Source organism: Entelurus aequoreus, linkage group LG10, assembly GCF_033978785.1.
Source record: "Entelurus aequoreus isolate RoL-2023_Sb linkage group LG10, RoL_Eaeq_v1.1, whole genome shotgun sequence".
Taxonomy (NCBI): domain Eukaryota; kingdom Metazoa; phylum Chordata; class Actinopteri; order Syngnathiformes; family Syngnathidae; genus Entelurus; species Entelurus aequoreus.
The window spans coordinates 69,901,665-69,925,075 of record NC_084740.1 but is presented as its reverse complement, the minus strand read 5'-3'; the positions used below and the strand labels follow the sequence as shown (position 1 = coordinate 69,925,075).

The following is a 23,411-nucleotide window of genomic DNA, read 5'->3' as shown; positions in this document are numbered from 1 at the left end:
CAAGATTTTTGGAGCTCTTTGTTCAGTGGATCAGATGTTTGATGAAGCTCTGTGTCTATCTACCACCACTACTGTTTTCTGTTTATTTGTTACTGACTGTGGCAGGACACCTCTGCCTCTGTTTCACTTTATGTTGCTGGTAAATAATATGGTTGTAGTAGTAGGCTAAAGTTAAATTATTTAATACACACTAATTAAAGGGGAAGAGCTTTGAGACATTTTAGCTTTTATATTTTATAAGATATATTTTTTGTAAGAACCACAATTAATAAATATATTTCAGTGAATAACTTATTGTTCAAATCTGTATATAAATATGTACATAAAGTGTTGTAATTATATTGTAAAATGGATGGATGGATGGACGTTTAAAACAAAACTGTTATTATTAATTAGTAAGTATACATTTTTTTAGCCTTTTTAGAGAAAATCAAATCATTGTAGTAAATTATGCAAATTACTTGATGATGTCATGGTGACCACGCCCATAGCCACGCCCCCACCGCCACAGGTATCTTTGCAGTTTATGGGAAACACTGAACCATGTAATGAAATTTCCATATCCCTACTACAGTGTGTTGGATCAATGGTCATTTGGACTTTAAAAACATTTACAATTGTGGAAAAACTGCAACGGAATATATATATATATATATATATATATATATATATATATATATATATATATATATATATATATATATATATATATATATATATATATATATATATATATATATATATATATACACTACGGTTCAAAAGTTTGGGGTCACCCAAACAATTTTGTGGAATAGCCTTCATTTCTAAGAACAAGAACAGACTGTCGAGTTTCAGATGAAAGTTCTCTTTTTCTGGCCATTTTGAGCGTTTAATTGACCCCACAAATGTGATGCTCCAGAAACTCAATCTGCTCAAAGGAAGGTCAGTTTTGTAGCTTCTGTAACGAGCTAAACTGTTTTCAGATGTGTGAACATGATTGCACAAGGGTTTTCTCATCATCAATTAGCCTTCTGAGCCAATGAGCAAACACATTGTACCATTAGAACACTGGAGTGATAGTTGCTGGAAATGGGCCTCTATACACCTATGTAGATATTGCACCAAAAACCAGACATTTGCAGCTAGAATAGTCATTTACCACATTAGCAATGTATAGAGTGTATTTCTTTCAAGTTAAGACTAGTTTAAAGTTATCTTCATTGAAAAGTACAGTGCTTTTCCTTCAAAAATAAGGACATTTCAATGTGACCCCAAACTTTTGAACGGTAGTGTATATATATGAAAAAGAGTGTAATCAACCAAAACCGCTCCTGCAGTACCTTTACGGGCCCCCTGGGGTCCTCTGCGGTAGCTATCCTAAATGTCGTGAACGTCAGGATGACATACATGAACGTGTGAACAATATTCATACAACAAGTCTAATTATCTCATTGTGACATTACTTCGCTAACGCCGCTGTTTCCTGTCTCAGTAAGGGCCCGCCTCCATGAGGTCGTCTGACCCGGGCCCCGCCCCGCCAGCCTGGTTCAGGTGGTGTTGATACGACAATCATGGCCAGCGTTGCTTCCTCAGCGGCTGACGGCGGCCAGCAGACCAGCGAGCGGCCTGCCTGGACCAACCTGACCGTGGTGCCGCTGGGCGTTGGCGGGCAGCAGCTGCTCTCAGGTAACTTCCGGTCTGGCGATCACGTGACAAAGCAGCCATCTACTGCTGTCCAATATGATGTCAATAACGTCTTTATCAATAAGTATTGACCATCATTTTGTACCAAAATATTAAACGAACGCTAATGAGCCCGTTCAATCAATGTTGGGTTCTGAGGTTGATTTGACCATTGAATTGTGGTCATTTCCCAACCAATATTCTACAACACAAATACAATGTTGAAACGGCATGCTTTTTGACGACATTTAACCAATGTCGGGCCTTGACGTTGATTTGACCATTGAATTTTGGTAATTTTCCAACCAGTATTCTACAACACAAACACAATGTTGAAATTACATGCTTTTTGACAACGTTTAATCAATGTTGGGTTCTGAGGTTGATTTGACCATTGAATTTTGGTCATTTCCCAACCAATATTCTACAACACAAATACAACGTTGAAACAACATGCTTTTTGACGACGTTTAATCAATGTTGGGTTCTGACGTTGATTTGACCATTGAATTTTGGTCATTTCCCAACCAATATACTACAACACAAACACAACGTTGAAACGACATGCTTTTTGATGACGTTTAATCAATGTTGGGTTCTGAGGTTGATTTGACCATTGAATTTTGGTTATTTCCCAACCAATATTCTACAACACAAACACAACGTTGAAACAACATGCTTTTTGATGACGTTTAATCAATGTTGGGTTCTGAGGTTGATTTGACCATTGAATTTTGGTCATTTCCCTACCAATATTCTACAACACAAATACAACGTTGAAACAACATGCTTTTTGACAACGTTTAATCAATGTTGGGTTCTGAGGTTGAATTGACCATTGAATTTTGGTAATTTTCCAACCAGTATTCTACAACACAAACACAACGTTGAAACGACATGCTTTTTGACGACGTTTAAACAATGTTGGGTTCTAACATTGATTTTACCATTGAATTTTGGTAATTTCCCAACCAATATTCTACAACACAAACACAACATTGAAACAACATGCTTTTTGATGACATTTAATTAATGTTGGGTCTTGACGTTGATTTGACTATTGAATTTTGATAATTTCCCAACCAATATTCTACAACACAAACACAACGTTAAAACGACATGCTTTTTGATGACGTTTAATCAATGTTGGGTTCTGAGGTTGATTTGACCATTGAATTTTGGTCATTTCCCGACCAATATACTACAACACAAACACAACGTTGAAACAACATGCTTTTTGACAACGTTTAATCAATGTTGGGTTCTGAGGTTGAATTGACCATTGAATTTTGGTAATTTTCCAACCAGTATTCTACAACACAAACACAACGTTGAAATGACATGCTTTTTGACGACGTTTAAACAATGTTGGGTTCTAACATTGATTTTACCATTGAATTTTGGTAATTTCCGAACCAATATTCTACAACACAAACACAACATTGAAACAACATGCTTTTTGATGACATTTAATCAATGTTGGGTCTTGACGTTGATTTGACTATTGAATTTTGATAATTTCCCAACCAATATTCTACAACACAAACACAACGTTGAAACGACATGCTTTTTGACAACGTTTAATCAATGTTGGTTTCTGAGGTTGATTTGACCATTGAATTTTGGTCATTTCCCAACCAATATTCTACAACACAAATACAATGTTGAAACGACATGCTTTTTGACGACATTTAACCAATGTCGGGCCTTGACGTTGATTTGACCATTGAAATTTGGTCATTTCCCAACCAATATTCTACAACACAAGTACAACGTTGGAACAACATGCTTTTTGACAACGTTTAATCAATGTTGGGTTCTGAGGTTGAATTGGCCATTGAATTTTGGTAATTTTCCAACCAGTATTCTACAACACAAACACAACGTTGAAATGACATGCTTTTTGACAACGTTTAATCAATGTTGGGTTTTAAAGTTGATTTGACTATTGAATTTTGATAATTTCCCAACCAATATTCTACAACACAAACACAACGTTGAAACAACATGCTTTTGACGACGTTTAATCAATGTTAGGTTCTGAGGTTGATTTGACCATTGAATTTTGGTCATTTCCCAACCAATATCCGACAACACAAACACAACGTTGAAACAACATGCTTTTTGACAACGTTTAATCAATGTTGGGTTCTGAGGTTGAATTGACCATTGAATTTTGGTAATTTTCCAACCAGTATTCTACAACACAAACACAACGTTGAAATGACATGCTTTTTGACGACGTTTAAACAATGTTGGGTTCTAACATTGATTTTACCATTGAATTTTGGTAATTTCCGAACCAATATTCTACAACACAAACACAACATTGAAACAACATGCTTTTTGATGACATTTAATCAATGTTGGGTCTTGACGTTGATTTGACTATTGAATTTTGATAATTTCCCAACCAATATTCTACAACACAAACACAACGTTGAAACGACATGCTTTTTGACAACGTTTAATCAATGTTGGTTTCTGAGGTTGATTTGACCATTGAATTTTGGTCATTTCCCAACCAATATTCTACAACACAAATACAATGTTGAAACGACATGCTTTTTGACGACATTTAACCAATGTCGGGCCTTGACGTTGATTTGACCATTGAAATTTGGTCATTTCCCAACCAATATTCTACAACACAAGTACAACGTTGGAACAACATGCTTTTTGACAACGTTTAATCAATGTTGGGTTCTGAGGTTGAATTGGCCATTGAATTTTGGTAATTTTCCAACCAGTATTCTACAACACAAACACAACGTTGAAATGACATGCTTTTTGACAACGTTTAATCAATGTTGGGTTTTAAAGTTGATTTGACCATTGAATTTTGGTTATTTCCCAACCAATATTCTACAACACAAACACAACGTTGAAACAACATGCTTTTGACGACGTTTAATCAATGTTAGGTTCTGAGGTTGATTTGACCATTGAATTTTGGTCATTTCCCAACCAATATCCGACAACACAAATACAACGTTGAAACAACATGCTTTTTGACAACGTTTAATCAATGTTGGGTTCTGAGGTTGAATTGACCATTGAATTTTGGTAATTTTCCAACCAGTATTCTACAACACAAACACAACGTTGAAATGACATGCTTTTTGACGACGTTTAAACAATGTTGGGTTCTAACATTGATTTTACCATTGAATTTTGGTAATTTCCCAACCAATATTCTACAACACAAACACAACATTGAAACAACATGCTTTTTGATGACATTTAATCAATGTTGGGTCTTGACGTTGATTTGACTATTGAATTTTGATAATTTCCCAACCAATATTCTACAACACAAACACAACGTTGAAACGACATGCTTTTTGACAACGTTTAATCAATGTTGGTTTCTGAGGTTGATTTGACCATTGAATTTTGGTCATTTCCCAACCAATATTCTACAACACAAATACAATGTTGAAACGACATGCTTTTTGACGACGTTTAACCAATGTCGGGCCTTGACGTTGATTTGACCATTGAAATTTGGTCATTTCCCAACCAATATTCTACAACACAAGTACAACGTTGGAACAACATGCTTTTTGACAACGTTTAATCAATGTTGGGTTCTGAGGTTGAATTGGCCATTGAATTTTGGTAATTTTCCAACCAGTATTCTACAACACAAACATAACGTTGAAATGACATGCTTTTTGACGTTTAATCAATGTTGGGTTTTAAAGTTGATTTGACCATTGAATTTTGGTTATTTCCCAACCAATATTCCACAACACAAACACAACGTTGAAACAACATGCTTTTGACGACGTTTAATCAATGTTAGGTTCTGAGGTTAATTTGACCATTGAATTTTGGTCATTTCCCGACCAATATACTACAACACAAACACAACGTTGAAACGACATGCTTTTTGATGACGTTTAATCAATGTTGGGTTCTGAGGTTGATTTGACCATTGAATTTTGGTCATTTCCCAACCAATATTCTACAACACAAATACAATGTTGAAACGACATGCTTTTTGACGACGTTTAACCAATGTCGGGCCTTGACGTTGATTCGACCATTGAAATTTGGTCATTTCCCAACCAATATTCTACAACACAAGTACAACGTTGGATCAACATGCTTTTTGACAACGTTTAATCAATGTTGGGTTCTGAGGTTGAATTGGCCATTGAATTTTGTTAATTTTCCAACCAGTATTCTACAACACAAACACAACGTTGAAATGACATGCTTTTTGACAACGTTTAATCAATGTTGGGTTTTAAAGTTGATTTGACCATTGAATTTTGGTTATTTCCCAACCAATATTCTACAACACAAAAACAACGTTGAAACAACATGCTTTTGACGACGTTTAATCAATGTTAGGTTCTGAGGTTGATTTGACCATTGAATTTTGGTCATTTCCCGACCAATATACTACAACACAAACACAACGTTGAAACGACATGCTTTTTGATGACGTTTAATCAATGTTGGGTTCTGAGGTTGATTTGACCATTGAATTTTGGTCATTTCCCAACCAATATCCGACAACACAAACACAACGTTGAAACAACATGCTTTTTGATGATGTTTAATCAATGTTGGGTTCTGACGTTGATTTGACCATTGAATTTTGGCCATTTCCCAACCAATATTCTACAACATAAGTAAAACGTAGAAACAACATCCTTTTTGGCGATGTTTATTCAATGTCAGGTTGTGACGTTGATTTGAACATTGAAATTTGGTCATTTCCCAACCAACAACGTGGACCCAACGTTGGACATCAACGTTGTCTCAATTTGCAAATACAACTATTTTGTAACGTTTTTTTGAAGTCATTGTTAAAGGTATAAAGTATAATCAAGGTTGTATCAATGTCTGGTGCCTGCTGGGATGCTATACATCCACTTAACCGGGAGAACGTCAGCTAAAAGCTCTACAAGGCCAATTTTAGAAAAACAGAGGACAATTTATACCACAAACACTTGAAAAAAAACCCTCTGGGATTTCACAGGCTTTTTTTTTCGTGATTGTTGCCTAAAATGCCTGAATTTGCGGCGTTTTTTTTTCAGAAAGTTGTGGCAAAAGTTGTGATTTTATTTTTTCAGTAACGTTGAATCAACTTGTGATTTTATTAATTTTTAGCAAAGTTTTAAGTTTAACTCCTTGTAACCATAACCTCAAAAAGTGCAGGATTTCAACAAAAAATGTAAAATAAATACTGTATTGATGTTTTACTTGTTTTATACCACAGACTTAAAGTAGCAGTAGAGTGGGAAAAAAAAGTTGCCTCTACATTGAAGCTATCATTATATACACTACCGTTCAAAAGTTTGGGGTCACATTGAAATGTCCTTATTTTTGAAGGAAAAGCACTGTACTTTTCAATGAAGATAACTTTAAACTAGTCTTAACTTTAAAGAATTACACTCTATACATTGCTAATGTGGTAAATGACTATTCTAGCTGCAAATGTCTGGTTTTTGGTGCAATATCTACATAGGTGTATAGAGGCCCATTTCCAGCAACTATCACTCCAGTGTTCTAATGGTACAATGTGTTTGCTCATTGGCTCAGAAGGCTAATTGATGATTAGAAAACCCTTGTGCAATCATGTTCACACATCTGAAAACAGTTTAGCTCGTTACAGAAGCTACAAAACGGACCTTCCTTTGAGCAGATTGAGTTTCTGGAGCATCACATTTGTGGGGTCAATTAAACGCTCAAAATGGCCAGAAAAAGAGAACTTTCATCTGAAACTCGACAGTCTATTCTTGTTCTTAGAAATGAAGGCTATTCCACAAAATTGTTTGGGTGACCCCAAACTTTTGAACGGTAGTGTATGTCTTGATTAATGACACCAAAAGACTTCCAAAGTTTGCGAACAAACAGATATGATCAAAATATTGTCAATTTCACGGAGATTCCCGAGCCATTTTTAGAGTTAATGAGGAAGCGTTAGGAACCACAGATCCCTTCCCCATCAACAACAATGCTAATCAAGCAGAGTTTGTGAGAGCCAAAAACGATTAATTTTTGAAAAATGTTGATCTAGGACCTTATATTTTTGAGCCCGAACACAAAGAGGATGAGCAATAAGTTTTACAAGCCGAGTGCTAAACGGATGTAGCGTTATTGTAACACTATAGCATTGCTAAACATACAAACTAACCATTTTAAACCATAATAAAACAAACACTTACTGTAATATTTCCACTCTCGCTGGGATGTCGTCTGACGGGAAGATAGGCTCCAGCACCCCCCGCGACCCCAAAAGGGACAAGCGGTATAAAATGGATGGAAAAGTAATTTCATTAAACAAAAACACTAATGCGTCAATCTTAGAAAGTTAGTATTTAGCCGTTCTAATGGTACAAAATATAATTTGTCCACCGCATGTACACAAAGGTATGCACATTATACCAAGGTCATCATGTAGAACTTGGCAAAAAGACCAAAGTACTCGGACGCAGCTCCTAATTTATGGATGACAAGACGTCCCAGAACGTCTGCGTTCCACAAAGAGGCACAATTGTTCACGTAGTGGCGCTGACCTTACACATCCTGACGCGCCGCTCGCCGTCTGATGAGTCAAAAGGTTGCCAAAGGATCAAACCTTGTATTTGGGTCTGGTAAAAGAAAATAAAGAAATAAACACACATAGGTCTCGCCGGCACAGAGTGAAGGCGGCGTGAGTCATGGCGGCCGCCAGCAAAAGCGGCCCGGCTGGACTGTGATGAATGTGCGGCGCCAACAAGTGTAATTTAGCTGTCAGGGTTATCGCACACACCACTTTAATGGCTTCTCCAAAGAGCTAAAAGCTAAGCGCTCACACTCGCCTTTCCTTGTTTTTCTGTGACCAAACACGCCTCGCTGTAGCTAGCAGATAAAAGCTGACACACATTAGACGACAATTATTCATGGCGACTTTCTTTGATGACGACTCATTTGTTTTTGTTTTATTGCCTTGGACTCGTCTGAAATGAACATGAATGCAAATCAAACAAAAACAACGTGAAGAGCAGGCAGAGCCCAAGGTGAGCTAACGTTAGCAGCTGGTTTAAAATAGCAGTGTTGTGCTAGCACAAAGAGCTAGCATGTCGTTAGCATGTCATGCTGACAGCAGCTAGCTAATTTGATCAGTTTGCGACGTTTGATTATTGACTTCCTTGTAGTCACATCTGACTGCCCCCTTAGTCGGCTTCTGCTCCCACCCCCAGCTTGGCGGCTGAAACGTTGCTTCTTTATCTTCCTTTTGGAGCCTTTTTCCCGTATCACGTCCATTAGTGCACAGATTAAGATAACCATAGTGTGTTTTAAAGTAAGACTCTCCTGGTCTCCTGCAGACTCTCTGTGCATCCAGAGGTTCGAGTCCCCGCTGGACCTCATGGCACCAGTCAACCCCATCATGACAGGGGTCAACCTGGTCCCGGCCCTGCCCATGCCCCCCGACATGCAGCCGGCCAAGGAGATCATCCACTGCAAGAGCTGCACTCTCTTCCCTCAGAATCCGAGTAAGAAGTCCAATTCTCCCCTCAGCCATCATTGACTTGATCACTGGAGAACATTCTAGAACCACTTTCATGACGTCACTGTGCCGCAGACCTGCCCCCTCCATCGATCCGCGAGCGGCCTCCCGGGTGCAGAACGGTGTTTGTGGGGGGTCTGCCAGAGAACGCCACCGACGACATCATCAGGGAGGTCTTTGGCCCGTGTGGCGAGATCATCGCCATCCGCAAGAGCAAGAAGAACTTCTGCCACATTCGCTTCAGCGAACAGTTCATGGTGGACAAAGCCATCTACCTGTCAGGTGAGACACGGACAGACTAGACCACTATGTGATTAGATGACGAGAGCACAACTAAATGACAAAAGAACTACAGGACTAGACAACAAGAAGACCAGCCTTCAACAGGAATAGAGAACAACGACTGGATGACTAGAGGACTACAGGAGTGGAAGACAAGACTATAATGCTACAGGACTACAGAACAAGGACGAGACGACTACAGGACTAGACAAGAAGAAGATTAGACTCCTACAGGACTAAAGAACGAGGACCTATCAATCATCTTTTATGATAATGTGAGAGTCCAGTCCACTGCGGGTAAGCAGAGGGTCATAGGAGGTCTCCATCCAGGTCACAGAGGAGTGGTCCACACTAGGTCATGACTTAGAACAGCTAGCACCACCTGGTCTCTCTCCAGGGATTATCCGTGGCCATCTGGTAAGCAGGGCAAAAAAGAGAGAGAGAAGCGTCAGGTCAACTGGTCTAAAACAGAGTCTATTTTAAAAAGCTAGAGTATATAGATGAGTTTTAAAGGCCTACTGAAATGAAATTTTTTTATTTAAACGGGGATAGCAGATCTATTCTATGTGTCATACTTGATCATTTCGCGATATTGCCATATTTTTGCTGAAAGGATTTAGAATACAAAAACGACGATAAAGATTGCAACTTTTGGTATCTGACAAAAAAAAGCCTTGCCCCTACCGGAAGTAGCGTGACGTGGACAATTGAACATATCCGCAAAGCTCCCTATTGTTTGCAATGATGGCCGCCAGATCTGAGAGCGATTCTGACCGAGATAGCGACGATTTCTCCATTAATTTGAGCGAGGATGAAAGATGTGTGGATGAGGAAAGTGCAAGTGAAGGACTAGTGGGGAGTGGAAGCGATTCAGATAGGGAAGAAGCTGTGAGAGGGATAGAGCCATATCGCTTTGAACCCGACGCTGATGAAGACGGTCAGGAGGACGCTGCTGCTATTGATGCTGGAGGAGCACACGACATAGATCGCCTTGAGAATACAGAATGGTAATATGTTATTTATTTATAGACTAGTTTTAGTTTGTGGCCTAGTCTTGCACTGTTACTGTTAGTGTTACAACTTACACCCCAGGCCTATCTATACACTAAGTATCTATCATTGACACAATGTGTTACTGTTAGTGTTACAACTTACACCCCAGGCCTATCTATACACTAAGTATCTATCATTGACACAATGTCAAACCTAATTAATTACCCATTATTTCTATGGGCCACAGCTCCATATACCGGCAATACTAAAAATATGCATGCAGATTAATAAGATCCACAACAAGACAATGATAATATTAATTATTCCACATGTTTGCAGATTGCAGGTGTCAATAATATGAATTGATTTACAAATATTATGAACATTTCTATTTCCAGGTGTACATGTCAAAACTGTGTGAACATGGAGACAGTGGCTGAGTGTGTCTGCTGTAGTGAAATAGAGGCAGTGACCAGAACGATGGAGGAGGAGGGGGTGAAGACGTGCATCATAGACCACCATGGCTTTCCATCTGTGTGTCTGGATGAATGGGTGCTGCAGACAGCGTATAACGCCTACAAACAGCAATATGGCATGCTGCAGCAACAGCAAAATGAGTGAGGCACTAATAAGTTTAAATAATTCTTTATTCTATCAACCTTTGGAAGATAAGTCAGAATGAGCACTTTCTTATCTTATTCTTATTCTGTGAAATGTACTGTGCTACAATGCACATGACATTATATATCATAGAAGTATTACATAGATGGACCGTAGATGTCAACAATATTTACAATTTACTGCAACAGTAAATGACAAATGAATAGAATGCATGACAATGTCTTTTGAATCTCAGAGAACAGTGAGTCACTGTGTATCCATGTCCGGATAATAACAGCTGCCATCATTTGCTACTTGCAGGCGGAGACGACACACAGCCTATCGACAGTTTGTCCGCTTCTGCTGGGGATATCTGGGAAAGGACATAAGGGTGGTACTACCAGCTTGTGTAGTACATAAGATTAGGACAACATTCCCATCGATGGACTACACGGGGTTCCAAGACGTGCAGTGACTGCAACAGAATCTACATGGCCACTGTACTTAATCAATAAAATCAATCAATCAATCAATCAGTCAATCAATCAATGTTTATTTATATAGCACTAAATCACAAATGTCTCAAAGGGCTGTACAAGCCACAACGACATCCTCGGTACAGAGCCCACACACGGGCAAGGAAAACTCACCCCAGTAGGACGTCGATGTGAATGACTATGAGAAACCTTGGAGAGGACCGCATATGTGGGTAACCCCCCCCCTCTAGGGGAGACCGAAAGCAATGGATGTCGAGTGGGTCTAACATATTAGTGAGGGTCCAGTGGAGCCAGCAGGAGGCCACCCCGAGCGGAGACGGGTCAGCAGCGCAGATGTCCCCAACCGATGCACAGGCGAGCGGTATACCCCGGGTCCCAACTCTGGACAGCCAGCACTTTATCCATGGTCACCGGAATAACCCCTCCACGTGGGGGGGGGGCAGAGGAGAAAAGAAAAGAAACGGCAGATCAACTGGTCTAAAAAGGGGGTCTATTTAAAGGCTAGAGTATACAAATGAGTTTTAAGATGGGACTTAAATGCTTCTACTGAGGTAGCATCTCTAACTGTTACCGGGAGGGCATTTCACACTTACCGAAGCGACTCCTGTGCTTGGCGATGGCTTCCTCCTTGTCTGGCTTCTCCAGTTCATCGCAGAGGAAGGGAGGCACATCCACAGTGACGCTGAGTGGTGTTCTCTCGTCAGGGGTCTGTCTGCAGCCAGCAACAACCTCCCTGATCAAGTCATCTACGTAGCCTGCAAAATACAATTGTACATGTTCCTGCTCACAACATAATATACTCATGGAGAGTGAAACTTGACAGTATTATTATCATGATACAAAGTGTCAAGTGTTTACATGTTTTGTGTCCTCTACACTTACGGTATGTTGGCTCTGTCGCGATTTTCTTGACCACATGGCCCCCTGCTTTATACTTCGGGTAGCGTACTGCATAGCGCTCAGCACCCGCTTGTGTAGTGGCTATAGGGCGGCTCGAATTTTCGTTCCAGTGCAGCCCAGCAAGCAGGTTCCTAGGTGTGGTAACAGAATAATGTAATAATTAGTACTAAAGTATGGCACACACTAGTGACACTTAGATTAGTGTGGAAACATACCTGCACAGCATTCCGATGTATGAGAAGACATACATTTTCGGTGCGAACTGTATAAGATAAAAGACACTTTATTCAGTCATGCGTCCATACAATGTGTGTGTAAATTTATAAATTGTTTGTAAATTTGAATACAAATGTTTGTGTATTAAACTGTTAATAGTCAGCTATTAAAGCTTGATCTCCTGCAGTAATGAAGCTGTTTTGTTTTCAATGTTAACACCACGCCAGAATTGTTTGCAATCTTTCTCACCAAGATGCCAGCCACTATGTTGGACCTCCAACATTCTCTTGCTTACACTGACTGTATCAAGGCTTCATTTAGTATGCTCTAGTATTTTGCTCCCTGGCCACCAAAGTCCTAGTGGCAGGTGGTAACCACCGACACCACCTACAGGCGATCAGTCTAATTCTCACCTGTATGACAAGGCTATGGAACGCCTCCACCTTGGAAGTCTGGTGTTCACCCGACAGCATGGCGATATCTTTTAGCAGGGACTTGTTGTTGACCACCTCCTCCAGTTTCACTGCTGAGCGTGAACCTAAACATAAATTTAAAATAGAACAACGTTTCTACAAAAATGTTCCAGTCAACTTAAACTGGTTATTTACTTACAAGTTTATCTGAATTTTTTGACTTTCAAAAGATGTGCAGGAAAATACTGCTAGTCCCTCACTGCTTTCGGGCAACTTATTTGCCTACTCACTTTGTTTGAGCCATTTCTTTTGCCGTTGCAGTTGTCCATGAGTACAAATTGGGAAGAGGTCGCCATGGTCCTTGTGGATGTTCTGAATGTGTCGCTCCACAGACTTCCACTTGGCAACCAGAAGTTCCCCCTCTCCAGGCGGTGTAGACACTGCTGCCCAGTAGAGGTGGTTGATTATACTTTGCACCCAGGGCTTCAGGTCTTCACAGTCCTTATGCTTGGCGATGGCCTTCAGTTTCTTTCCGATGGCTACAAACAGAAAAAAACAGAAATTTGTGGATTAAATACAATATCGCATTCATCTGATCACTGATATGTACACACTACTTCACAACTTGTCATGCATACAAATAATCCAACTAACATTTTGCAACATGCCAGATGTCATAGCAGTGCCGTGTATTGGGCATGTTTTCACGAATCCATTTAGCGATCTGTCTGTGTCTGTCTGTCACCAGCACCCCGACATCCAGGTCCCAGCTGATCAGCAGTTCCACCATCCTCTTCAGTCCTTCCATCTCCATATGGTAGCTGCCAAGACATTCGTTGCTCTGAAATATATATAACAGAAAAGGAATGAGCAAAGAAAAAAATGAAAAAGGGGCTTAGTATACATTGAAATGGTTAATGTTATTAGACAAATTTACTAGGATAATTCTGGAAAATCCCTTATCTGCTTATTGTGTTACTAGTGTTTTAGTGAGATTATATGGTCGTACCTGTACAACCTGAAGGTCGAGAACCACATTGGCCACAAGCTCCATTGTGGTGTAGGTACCGAACTTGGCGCTGTGTCCCGGACTGTCTGCTCGCCCATCACCACCAAGGACGAGGGGTCGGCCTTCCACCTGCAGCATGGTGAGGTGCGTCCGTTGCTGTTCCTCCCACACCTTTTTGATGGCTGGCTGCAGGATGAGCTCCTGGTGGTTGAAAAATGTCCTCTTCACATACGTGACCACTCCGATGCTGTTCAGCACTTGCAACACCTTGCCAGAAGATGCCCCAGCGAAGAGGATGCCAGCAGACAGCAGGATGTTGCCCGCGGCATAAGGGCCAATGTTTGGCTGGCTGCTCCAACTACTCCTCTGGTCACATGATGCACATTGAAGAGTCATGGTCAGCTGTGTACCGTTCGAATCCCAAGAAGGGCTTATGTCCTGGCTGCCACAGACTGGACAGTGACACCACTTGACGAGACTCTGGAGGCACGACTCAAAGATGATGTACTTCGGTTCCTTGTGGCAGCCCTCTTCATGCATCTGGTGAGTACATGGGCGATCTGGCGACCCGTCAGATTGACACGGATCCGATGTCGTTGACTCACTCGGCACATAGCTGTCATCGGAAGAACCACCAACAAAAGGCGCAGTGGGACTTGATGCTGGTCCTTCATCAAACAATGCAGGAGGTGGTCGTAGCTTGGCTTGCATTCCAGACACACCTGGAGCTGCTATGTTAGTCTGCATCTCGGGGCTGTCAGATGGAGCTGCTACACTTGACAATGGGACTTCACTAACCCTGGCCGGCCGAGCTCTAACCCTCTCGAGGATATCTGGGGTCACCTGGTGTCCTAGCAATAAAATCAAGCACAAGTTGTTTTATATAATCTGTTAAAATTAAACTAGAATCACATAATAATTATTGTCTTTGAATCACCTAATTTATCTGTCTACTCTACTCTGCACAGGCAGCGTGCAATGTGTACTGTGATGTGCAGAATCATGTTCGTCACCGAAATAGACATACCCTTTGATCTATGATGTATTTTCCCTGTTTGGGTGCTCTTGCTACTGGTCATTGCTGTTGGTGCTGTCCCAATCGGTACCCAGTCCGTCTGGCATCCTTGTTCTCTTGTATTTCCCTGGAAATGGAGAAACAGCTACATGTAATATGGATACCTCATTTACATTAATTATGAATACTTTTGGATTGGGCTTGAACTGTAATCCATTTGAACATTGATTAGGAAAACAAATCGAACCTGATCTTGATCGCCCTCCTCATCAGGCAAATCTAGTGCCATTGCCATTGGTTCATCCACCGCATCCGCCACTGATGCCGTAGTCGTACTGTCCATGATCTGATCTATTGTCTGTAAATGTACAAATGTACAATACTTTATATTATTGTCTATTGTAATCTATTGACAGTATTGACACTATTGACAGTAATGTCAGTAAATGTACGATACTTTATACTGCAGAAGAACTTGACTAGAACTTGAAGCAATAATTATATGTAGACTATTTTATTGTTAATTTATTTCATTGTTCATGGAGTAGTCCAGTGGTTCTCAAATGGGGGTACGCATACCCTTGGGGATACTTGAAGGTATGCCAAGGGGTACGAGAGATTTTTTTTTAAATATTATAAAAATAGCAACAATTCAAAAATCCTTTATAAATATATTTATTGAATAATACTTCAACAAAATAAATGTTTAGAATTAAGTTCATGAATCCAGATGGATCTCTATTACAATCCCCAAAGAGGGCACTTTAAGTTGATGATTACTTCTATGTGTACAAAATATTATTTATAATTGAATCACTTGTTTATTTTTCAACAAGTTTTTAGTTATTTTTATATCTTTTTTTCCAAATAGTTCAAGAAAGACCACTACAAATTAGCAATATCTTGCACTGTTATACAATTTAATAAATCAGAAACTGATGACATAGTGCTGTATTTTTTTTCTTTTTTTCAACCAAAAATGCTTTGCTCTGATTAGGGGGTACTTGAATTAAAAAAATGTTCACAGGGGAAAATCACTGAAAAAAGGTTGAGAACCACTGGAGTAGTCTATGACTGTGTGTGTTAGTTTTGGTTGATTGATTGAGACTTTTATTAGTAGGTTGCACAGTGAAGTACATATTCCGTACAATTGACCACTAAATGGTACCACCCCAATAAGTTTTTCAACTTGTTTAAGTCGGGGTCCACTTAAATTGATTCATGATACAGATATATACTATCATATATATACTATCATCATAATACAGTCATCACACAAGATAATCACATTGAATTATTTACATTATTTACAATCCGGGGTGTGGAGGTGGGGGGGTTTCAACAATTGAGAACAAAGAAATGGATATTGGAACAGTGTAGTCTGACTATGAAAACTGGATATCAAGATTCTTACCCTCTTCCTTTCCCTTTTGGCAAATGCAGACCTCATGTGCCCAGTCTGTCCGCTTGTGGAGGGGGTCGGGTGCTCCGGACTTGTCCGTGGTCTATCGAAAATAGTTGGCTTCGCACCTTTCTTCAGCACGAGTCGACGAGTGCTGATTCCCATTTCTGCCATTCGCAAGGGACCCTCTTCGAAACATGATCTTTCGAAATGTTCGCTGCATAATACACTGTACTTCGTATGTGTCGTCCAATCCAACCGTGTTCGCTTGACTTCTTTGTTCCATAGTAAAGCTTGGCCGCCATCTTTTGGGAAAAGAAACAATGAAACACCGGTTGTGTTTTGGTTTGTGTTGCTACATCCAGCAGCAACACACCGCTTCCCTACAACTCTCTTTTTTGCAGTCTCCATTGTTAATTGAACAAATTTCCAAAAGATTCACCAACACAGATGTCCTGAATACTGTGGAAATTAGCGATTAAAACAGAGCTGTTTAAATTGGGAGGGACCTATTCCAAGATGACGCGTTCAACTGCCTTCGTCACGCGCATACGTCATCATACCGCGACGTTTCAGCCGGATATTTCCCGGGAAATTTTAAATGTCACTTTATAAGTTAACCCGGCCGTATTGGCATGTGTTGCAATGTTAAGATTTCATCATTGATATATAAACTATCAGACTGCGTGGTCGGTAGTAGTGGGTTTCAGTAGGCCTTTAAGGTGGCACTTAAATGCTTCTACCGAGGTGATATCTCTAACTGTTTCCGGTAGGGCATTACAAAGTACTAGAGCTCGAAAACAAAACACTCTAGAGCCTGCAGCCTTTTTTGGGGCTCTGGGACTTGATTGTCTCTGGAACTGACTAGACGACCAGAGGCCTAGAGAACCACAGGGCTCGACGACAAGACGACTAGACCGCTACAACCTAGAAAGCTTCTGAACCAGACGTGTATAAGACCTACAGCTACAGGGCAAGAGAACAAGGCCCAGACTGCTGGACGACTAGAGGAGTAGAGAACTACATGACTAGAAGACTTGACAGCTATGGGACTAGACCACTAGAATGCTAGACTACTAGAATACTAAACTAGTAGAGGATTGACAGACTTGAGGAGAAGACTTCTTGTATTCTGCTTCCTGTTGAGTCCAGTGCTCGGTGCTTCACCCAACTGATATGGTCTCATAATAGCATAGTACTATGAGCCAATGTTTTCCCAGGATACCGGATGCGTATCGGGTCCAGCACCGACAAGAAGGACTCGGGGAAGATCCATGTGGACTTTGCTCAGGCACGAGACGACCTGTACGAGTGGGAGTGTCAACAGCGGCTTCTGGCCAGAGAAGAACGACACCGCCGGACGCTCTGGGAGGACTGCCTGCAGCCGCCGTCTCCGGCGCCTGTCGTGCACTTCTCTGAGCACGAGGCGGCCATGTTGGCGGAGGGGCTGAAAGGTGAGAAGACATCAGCCATTTTATTTATTGTGAATGTTGAAGACCGTCACACATTTCTTAATGATTCAAAACATTCCAACGTTGAGATTCTGACTTAACATTTTTCAACATCCCTAAAGTTCCCACTTTTCTCGAAATCACACATTTACCATAACTCAAATTTACCTTGGTCTTAGGTTTTCTGACCCTTTCCATATTTCTCAAATAATTTCCTTCGAAGCAGTCAGTCTACCTAATTTCCACATTCTCAAAAGTCCCAGGTTCCCCCCAGCATCAAAACATTCCAGCTGACACTTGTTCTACGTCCTAGAGGTTGTCTAATTACTTTTTTCGTAATTCCCCTTTTTTTTTTAAACACAAATTCATTTTTGATCTAAAAAATGTGTACTGTTTCGAGATATACACTGAGACAAACTTTATTGATGTCATGATCTGTGGTCTGGATCATGAGTTTTGTTATTTTTTGTTAGTTTTTGGACTCTTTTAGTTCCTTTTTGCGCTTCCTTGTTTGTTTTGTCACCATGGCGACTCATGAGTTTCACCTGCCTCATTTGTTCAGGACACGCACCTGCTTTAATCAGGAGAGTATTATTTAAGCCTGTGGTTGCCAGTTAGTCGGTCTGGCGACATTGCTCTGTTCTGACTTGTTTCATGCCATAGTTCATGCTGATAGTTTCATGCTTGTATTAATGTGTTTGCTTTGTTCATACTGCTCGTTCCATGCCTTGCCAAGTAAGTTTTGTTTATTCATGCCACAGTTAGTGAGTGTTTGTTTCATGTCCATAGTTCACGCTAAGTGTTAGTTTTTGTTTCCTTCGCTAAGTTGTGCCTTCGCCTTGTACGCCTTTTGTTTGTCCCTCTTTTTTGAAAGACAAGATTAAATAATGTTCCTACCTTCAAGCCTTGTCCGGTATAGTCCGATTGAATCCCGGGAGAACAAATCTCGCAGTAAGCTGCGAAAAACCCCCACGTCCTGACAATTGATCCCCAAGGATCTGACATCAAAGCATTCATTTAATGTCAACAATCGGCCCAAAAATTACAATGGAAATTGATAAAATCCTCAACCAATTCAAGCTTTCTACATTTCTTCCTCCCACCTCCAAAGACATGCACCTGGGGATAGGTTGATTGGCAACACTAAATTGGCCCTAGTGTGTGAATGTGAGTGTGCATGTTGGCTGTCTATCTGTGTTGGCCCTGTGATGAGGTGGCGACTTGTCCAGGGTGTACCCCACCTTCCGCCCGAATGCAGCTGAGATAGGCTCCGGCAACCCCCGCGACCCCAAAAGGGACAAGCGGTAGAAAATGGATGGTTCTAACCGTTCTAACACAGGTTATATATTTTCCACATTCCACCATTTCTACTTTTCCCGTAATCACGCATTTTCAGTTTAGTTTTATTGCATTTTTCTGGTCTTTTGGCAAAGTTGCTCCTGTGTGCAAAAACAACGCAATGCAGACACCAGACCACAAGTTGGCGGTAGTGCGCACTTACCCACGGACAGCTACCCACGGACAGCTACCCACGGACCATCCGTCACCGTCGTTTCATGTTAAGATCGCTATCGGTCGGCGGCGTGCGTGCTGACATTTGGCTCGTCGCCAACGGCAACACGAGCTGAAGGTGTTTCCTTTGTAGAGTCTTTGTCGTAAACTAAAAAAAAAAAATCGGTTATTATTGTCGAGCGTCGTTGTGCGACGTTGTGTAATGTGACTTTAATCTGCCGCCGCCGCTCTAGAAGCTTTTCATCTGCGCCGCAGCGCCTTTAAACGCTCGCTAATTCACTCACGTCTTCGCCTCGGTGCTCCCGCGCTTCCATTGTCATTGAAATAAGACGGAGCGCTCTCAAGTGACGGACGTGTAATGTGGCGGCGGCGCCTCTCAGCTGTGACGTCTGGGGAACAATTTGGACGCCGCCGTTGGTTTAGGCTGACTGGGCGCTAAAGGTCCCGTGAAGGAACGCTCACATCCAATCGTGGTGACGCCTGCTCGTTGGAGAGGAAGCAGGAAGCAGGAAGCAGGAAGCAGGAAGAGAAGCGGAGTGACTTTGTGTGGAGCTGCAGAAATGAATCAGTATTGATGAGTTCCTGCAACATCTTGGTGAACATGCACGGTCCTCTTTGCAGACAACCACAAGTTCAGCCAGGCCACCGCCGTGCTCCTCACCTGGATGGATCGGGGCGAGGTCAACCGTCGCACCGCCAACCAGTTCTACTCCATGATCCAGTCGGCCAACGGCCACGTGCGCCGGCTGATGAGCGAGAAGGCGCAGCACGAGGAGGAGATGGAGCGCGCCAAGGAGGCCTTCAAGTGCGCCCTGGTGGCCATCTTGACACAGTGTAAGCATCTTGAAAGTCATTCCTTGTCACAACCGTGGATTACAACCTTTCAACCAGTCATCCATCCATCCATCTATCTATGTGTCATCCATCCATCCATCCATCCATCATCATCTATCTATAAATCATCCATCCATCCATCCATCCATCCATCTATCTGTGTCATGCATCCATCTGTCTATCTATCTATGTGTCATCCATCCATCCATCCATCCATCCATCCATCCATCCATCCATCCATCCATCATCATCTATCTATAAATCATCCATCCATCCATCCATCCATCTATCTGTGTCATGCATCCATCTGTCTATCTATCTATGTGTCATCCATCCATCCATCCATCATCATCTATCTATAAATCATCCATCCATCCATCCGTCTATCTATCTGTGTCATCCATCCATCCATCTATGTGTCATCCATCCATCCATCTATCTATGTGTCATGCATCCATCCATCCGTCTATCTATCTATGTGTCATCCATCCATCCATCCATCTATGTGTCATGCATCCATCCATCCATTCATCATCCATCCATTATCTGTGTCATCCATCATCCATCCATCTATCTAGGTGTCACCCATCCATCTATCCATCCATGTGTCATCCATCCACCTATCTATGTGTAATCCATTCATCTATATGTGTCATCTATCCAGCCATCCACCTATCTATCTATTTATCATCCATCCATCCATCTGTGTATCTATATATGTGTCATCCATCCATCCATCCATCCATCTATCTATATATCATCTATCCATCCGTTTATACATCCATCTATCCAGGCATCCATCCATCCATCTATCTATATATCATCTATCCATCCATCTATCTATGTGTCATGCATCCATCCATCTATCTATGTGTCATGCATCCATCCGTCTATCTATGTGTCATCTATCCATCCATCTATCTATGTGTCATGCATCCATCCGTCTATCTATGTGTCATCCATCCATCCATCTATCTATATATCATCTATCCATCCATCTATCTATGTGTCATGCATCCATCCATCTATCTATGTGTCATGCATCCATCCGTCTATGTGTCATCCATCCATCCATCTATCTATATATCATCTATCCATCCATCTATCTATGTGTCATGCATCCATCTGTCTATCTGTGTCATCCATCCATCCATCTATCTATATATCATCTATCCATCCATTTAAACATCCATCCATCTATCCAGGCATCCATCCATCCATCTATCTATATATCATCTATCCATCCATCTATCTATATATCATCTATCCATCCATCTATCTATGTGTCATGCATCCATCCGTCTATCTATGTGTCATCCATCCATCTATCTATATATCATCTATCCATCCATTTAAACATCCATCCATCTATCCAGGCATCCATCCATCCATCTATCTATACATCATCTATCCATCCATCTATCTATGTGCAATGCATCCATCCATCTGTCTATCTATCTATGTGTCATCCATCCATCAATCCATCCATCCATCTATCTGTGTCATGCATCCATCCATCCATCATCCATCCATTATCTGTCATCCATCATCCATCCATCTATCCATGTGTCATCGATCTGTCATCCATCCATCTATATATGTGTAATCCATTCATCTATATGTGTGTCGTCTATCCAGCTATCTATCTATCTATATATCATCTATCCATCCATTTAAACATCCATCCATCTATCCAGGCATCCATCCATCCATCTATCTATACATCATCTATCCATCCATCTATCTATGTGCAATGCATCCATCCATCTGTCTATCTATCTATGTGTCATCAATCCATCCATCCATCTATCTGTGTCATGCATCCATCCATCCATCATCCATCCATTATCTGTCATCCATCATCCATCCATCTATCTATGAGTCACCCATCCATCCATGTGTCATCGATCTGTCATCCATCCATCTATCTATGTGTAATCCATTCATCTATATGTGTGTCGTCTATCCAGCTATCATCCATCCATCTGTGTATCTATATATGTGGCATCCATCCATCCATCCATCCATCCATCCATCCATCCATCCATCCATTTATCCATCCATCCATCCTTCTATCCAGGCATCCATCCATCCATCTATCTATATATCATCTATCCATCCATCTATCTATGTGTCATCCCTCAATCCATCATCCCTCCATCTATCTATATCTCATCTATCATCTATATATGCATCCATCCCTCCATCTATCCAGGCATCCATCCATCCATCCATCTATATATTATCTATCCATTTCCATCTATCTACCATCCATCCATACGTCCTCCATCTTCATCCACCCACCGTCCACCTATCCATCAGTCATCCTCTATCCAGCCTATGTCATCCATCCATTTAACATTCATCCATCCATTCTCCAGTGCACCCATCTACCTATTCATTTTTTTTCATGCACCTGTCTATTCACCCACTCATCCAACCCATCCTCCATCTATGGTCCATCCACCCGCTCAAGCATCCAACCACAGTCTCTGAAAAGGAAACCCGTGGATGTTCTTTCCTCCATTGAGGTTTGTCAAAGTCAAAAACAAGTTGAAATGTAAATATGATGACGTGATCATGTGACCTGTGACATCATGTGTCAGCCATGGAGCAAGTCAACCTGCATGTGGGGGCAAACACACATGTAAGTACAATGTAAGTACAATGTAAGTACATGTGTGAGTACAATGTAAGTACAATGAAGTACAAACCCCGTTTCCATATGAGTTGGGAAATTGTGTTAGATGTAAATATAAACGGAATACAATCATTTGCAAATCATTTTCAACCCATATTCAGTTGAATATGCTACAAAGACAACATATTTGATGTTCAAACTGATAAACTTTTTTTTTGTTGCAAATAATCATTAACTTTACAATTTGATGCCAGCAACACGTGACAAAGAAGTTGGGAAAGGTGGCAATAAATACTGATAAAGTTGAGGAATGCTCATCAAACACTTATTTGGAACATCCCACAGGTGAACAGGCAAATTGGGAACAGGTGGGTGCCATGATTGGGTATAAAAGTAGATTCCATGAAATGTTCAGTCATTCACAAACAAGGATGGGGCGAGGGTCACTACTTTGTCAACAAATGCGTGAGC

The 23,411-nt window shown here is 41.0% G+C and overlaps 3 protein-coding genes across 6 annotated transcripts in view; 2 read left to right on the top strand and 1 right to left on the bottom strand.

Moving 5' to 3' along the window:
* LOC133658981 (ecto-NOX disulfide-thiol exchanger 1-like) overlaps positions 1–23,411 on the top strand; it is a 70,469-nt gene that overhangs the window by 37,465 nt on the left and 9,593 nt on the right. For 2 of the 4 annotated variants that reach the window (XM_062061555.1, XM_062061552.1), the window contains exons 3-7: positions 1,475–1,668; positions 8,994–9,161; positions 9,251–9,457; positions 17,723–17,956; positions 20,087–20,299. In XM_062061555.1, the coding sequence (XP_061917539.1) occupies positions 1,554–1,668; positions 8,994–9,161; positions 9,251–9,457; positions 17,723–17,956; positions 20,087–20,299 (937 nt within the window). In that variant the 5' untranslated portion in view covers positions 1,475–1,553. Of the gene's footprint in view, positions 1–1,474; positions 1,669–8,993; positions 9,162–9,250; positions 9,458–17,722; positions 17,957–20,086; positions 20,300–21,361; positions 22,947–23,411 lie in introns of those variants that run through there. The other 2 variants (XM_062061553.1, XR_009827580.1) reach the window with 2 other exon arrangements.
* LOC133658980 (uncharacterized) lies at positions 9,982–12,551 on the top strand. Its single transcript, XM_062061551.1, has 3 exons — positions 9,982–10,464; positions 10,849–11,067; positions 11,372–12,551. The coding sequence occupies exons 1-3, from the start codon at positions 10,199–10,201 to the stop codon at positions 11,523–11,525; spliced, it is 639 nt and encodes a 212-aa protein (XP_061917535.1). The 5' UTR covers positions 9,982–10,198; the 3' UTR covers positions 11,526–12,551.
* On the bottom strand, positions 11,583–16,799 carry LOC133658979 (uncharacterized). The gene is made up of 10 exons (XM_062061550.1): positions 16,515–16,799; positions 15,348–15,458; positions 15,113–15,227; positions 14,086–14,936; positions 13,731–13,917; positions 13,367–13,615; positions 13,077–13,201; positions 12,663–12,709; positions 12,430–12,578; positions 11,583–12,302 (listed from the first exon to the last, which is right to left on the bottom strand). Exons 1-10 carry the CDS (start codon positions 16,674–16,676, stop codon positions 12,115–12,117), a joined length of 2,184 nt encoding a protein of 727 aa, XP_061917534.1. The 5' UTR covers positions 16,677–16,799; the 3' UTR covers positions 11,583–12,114.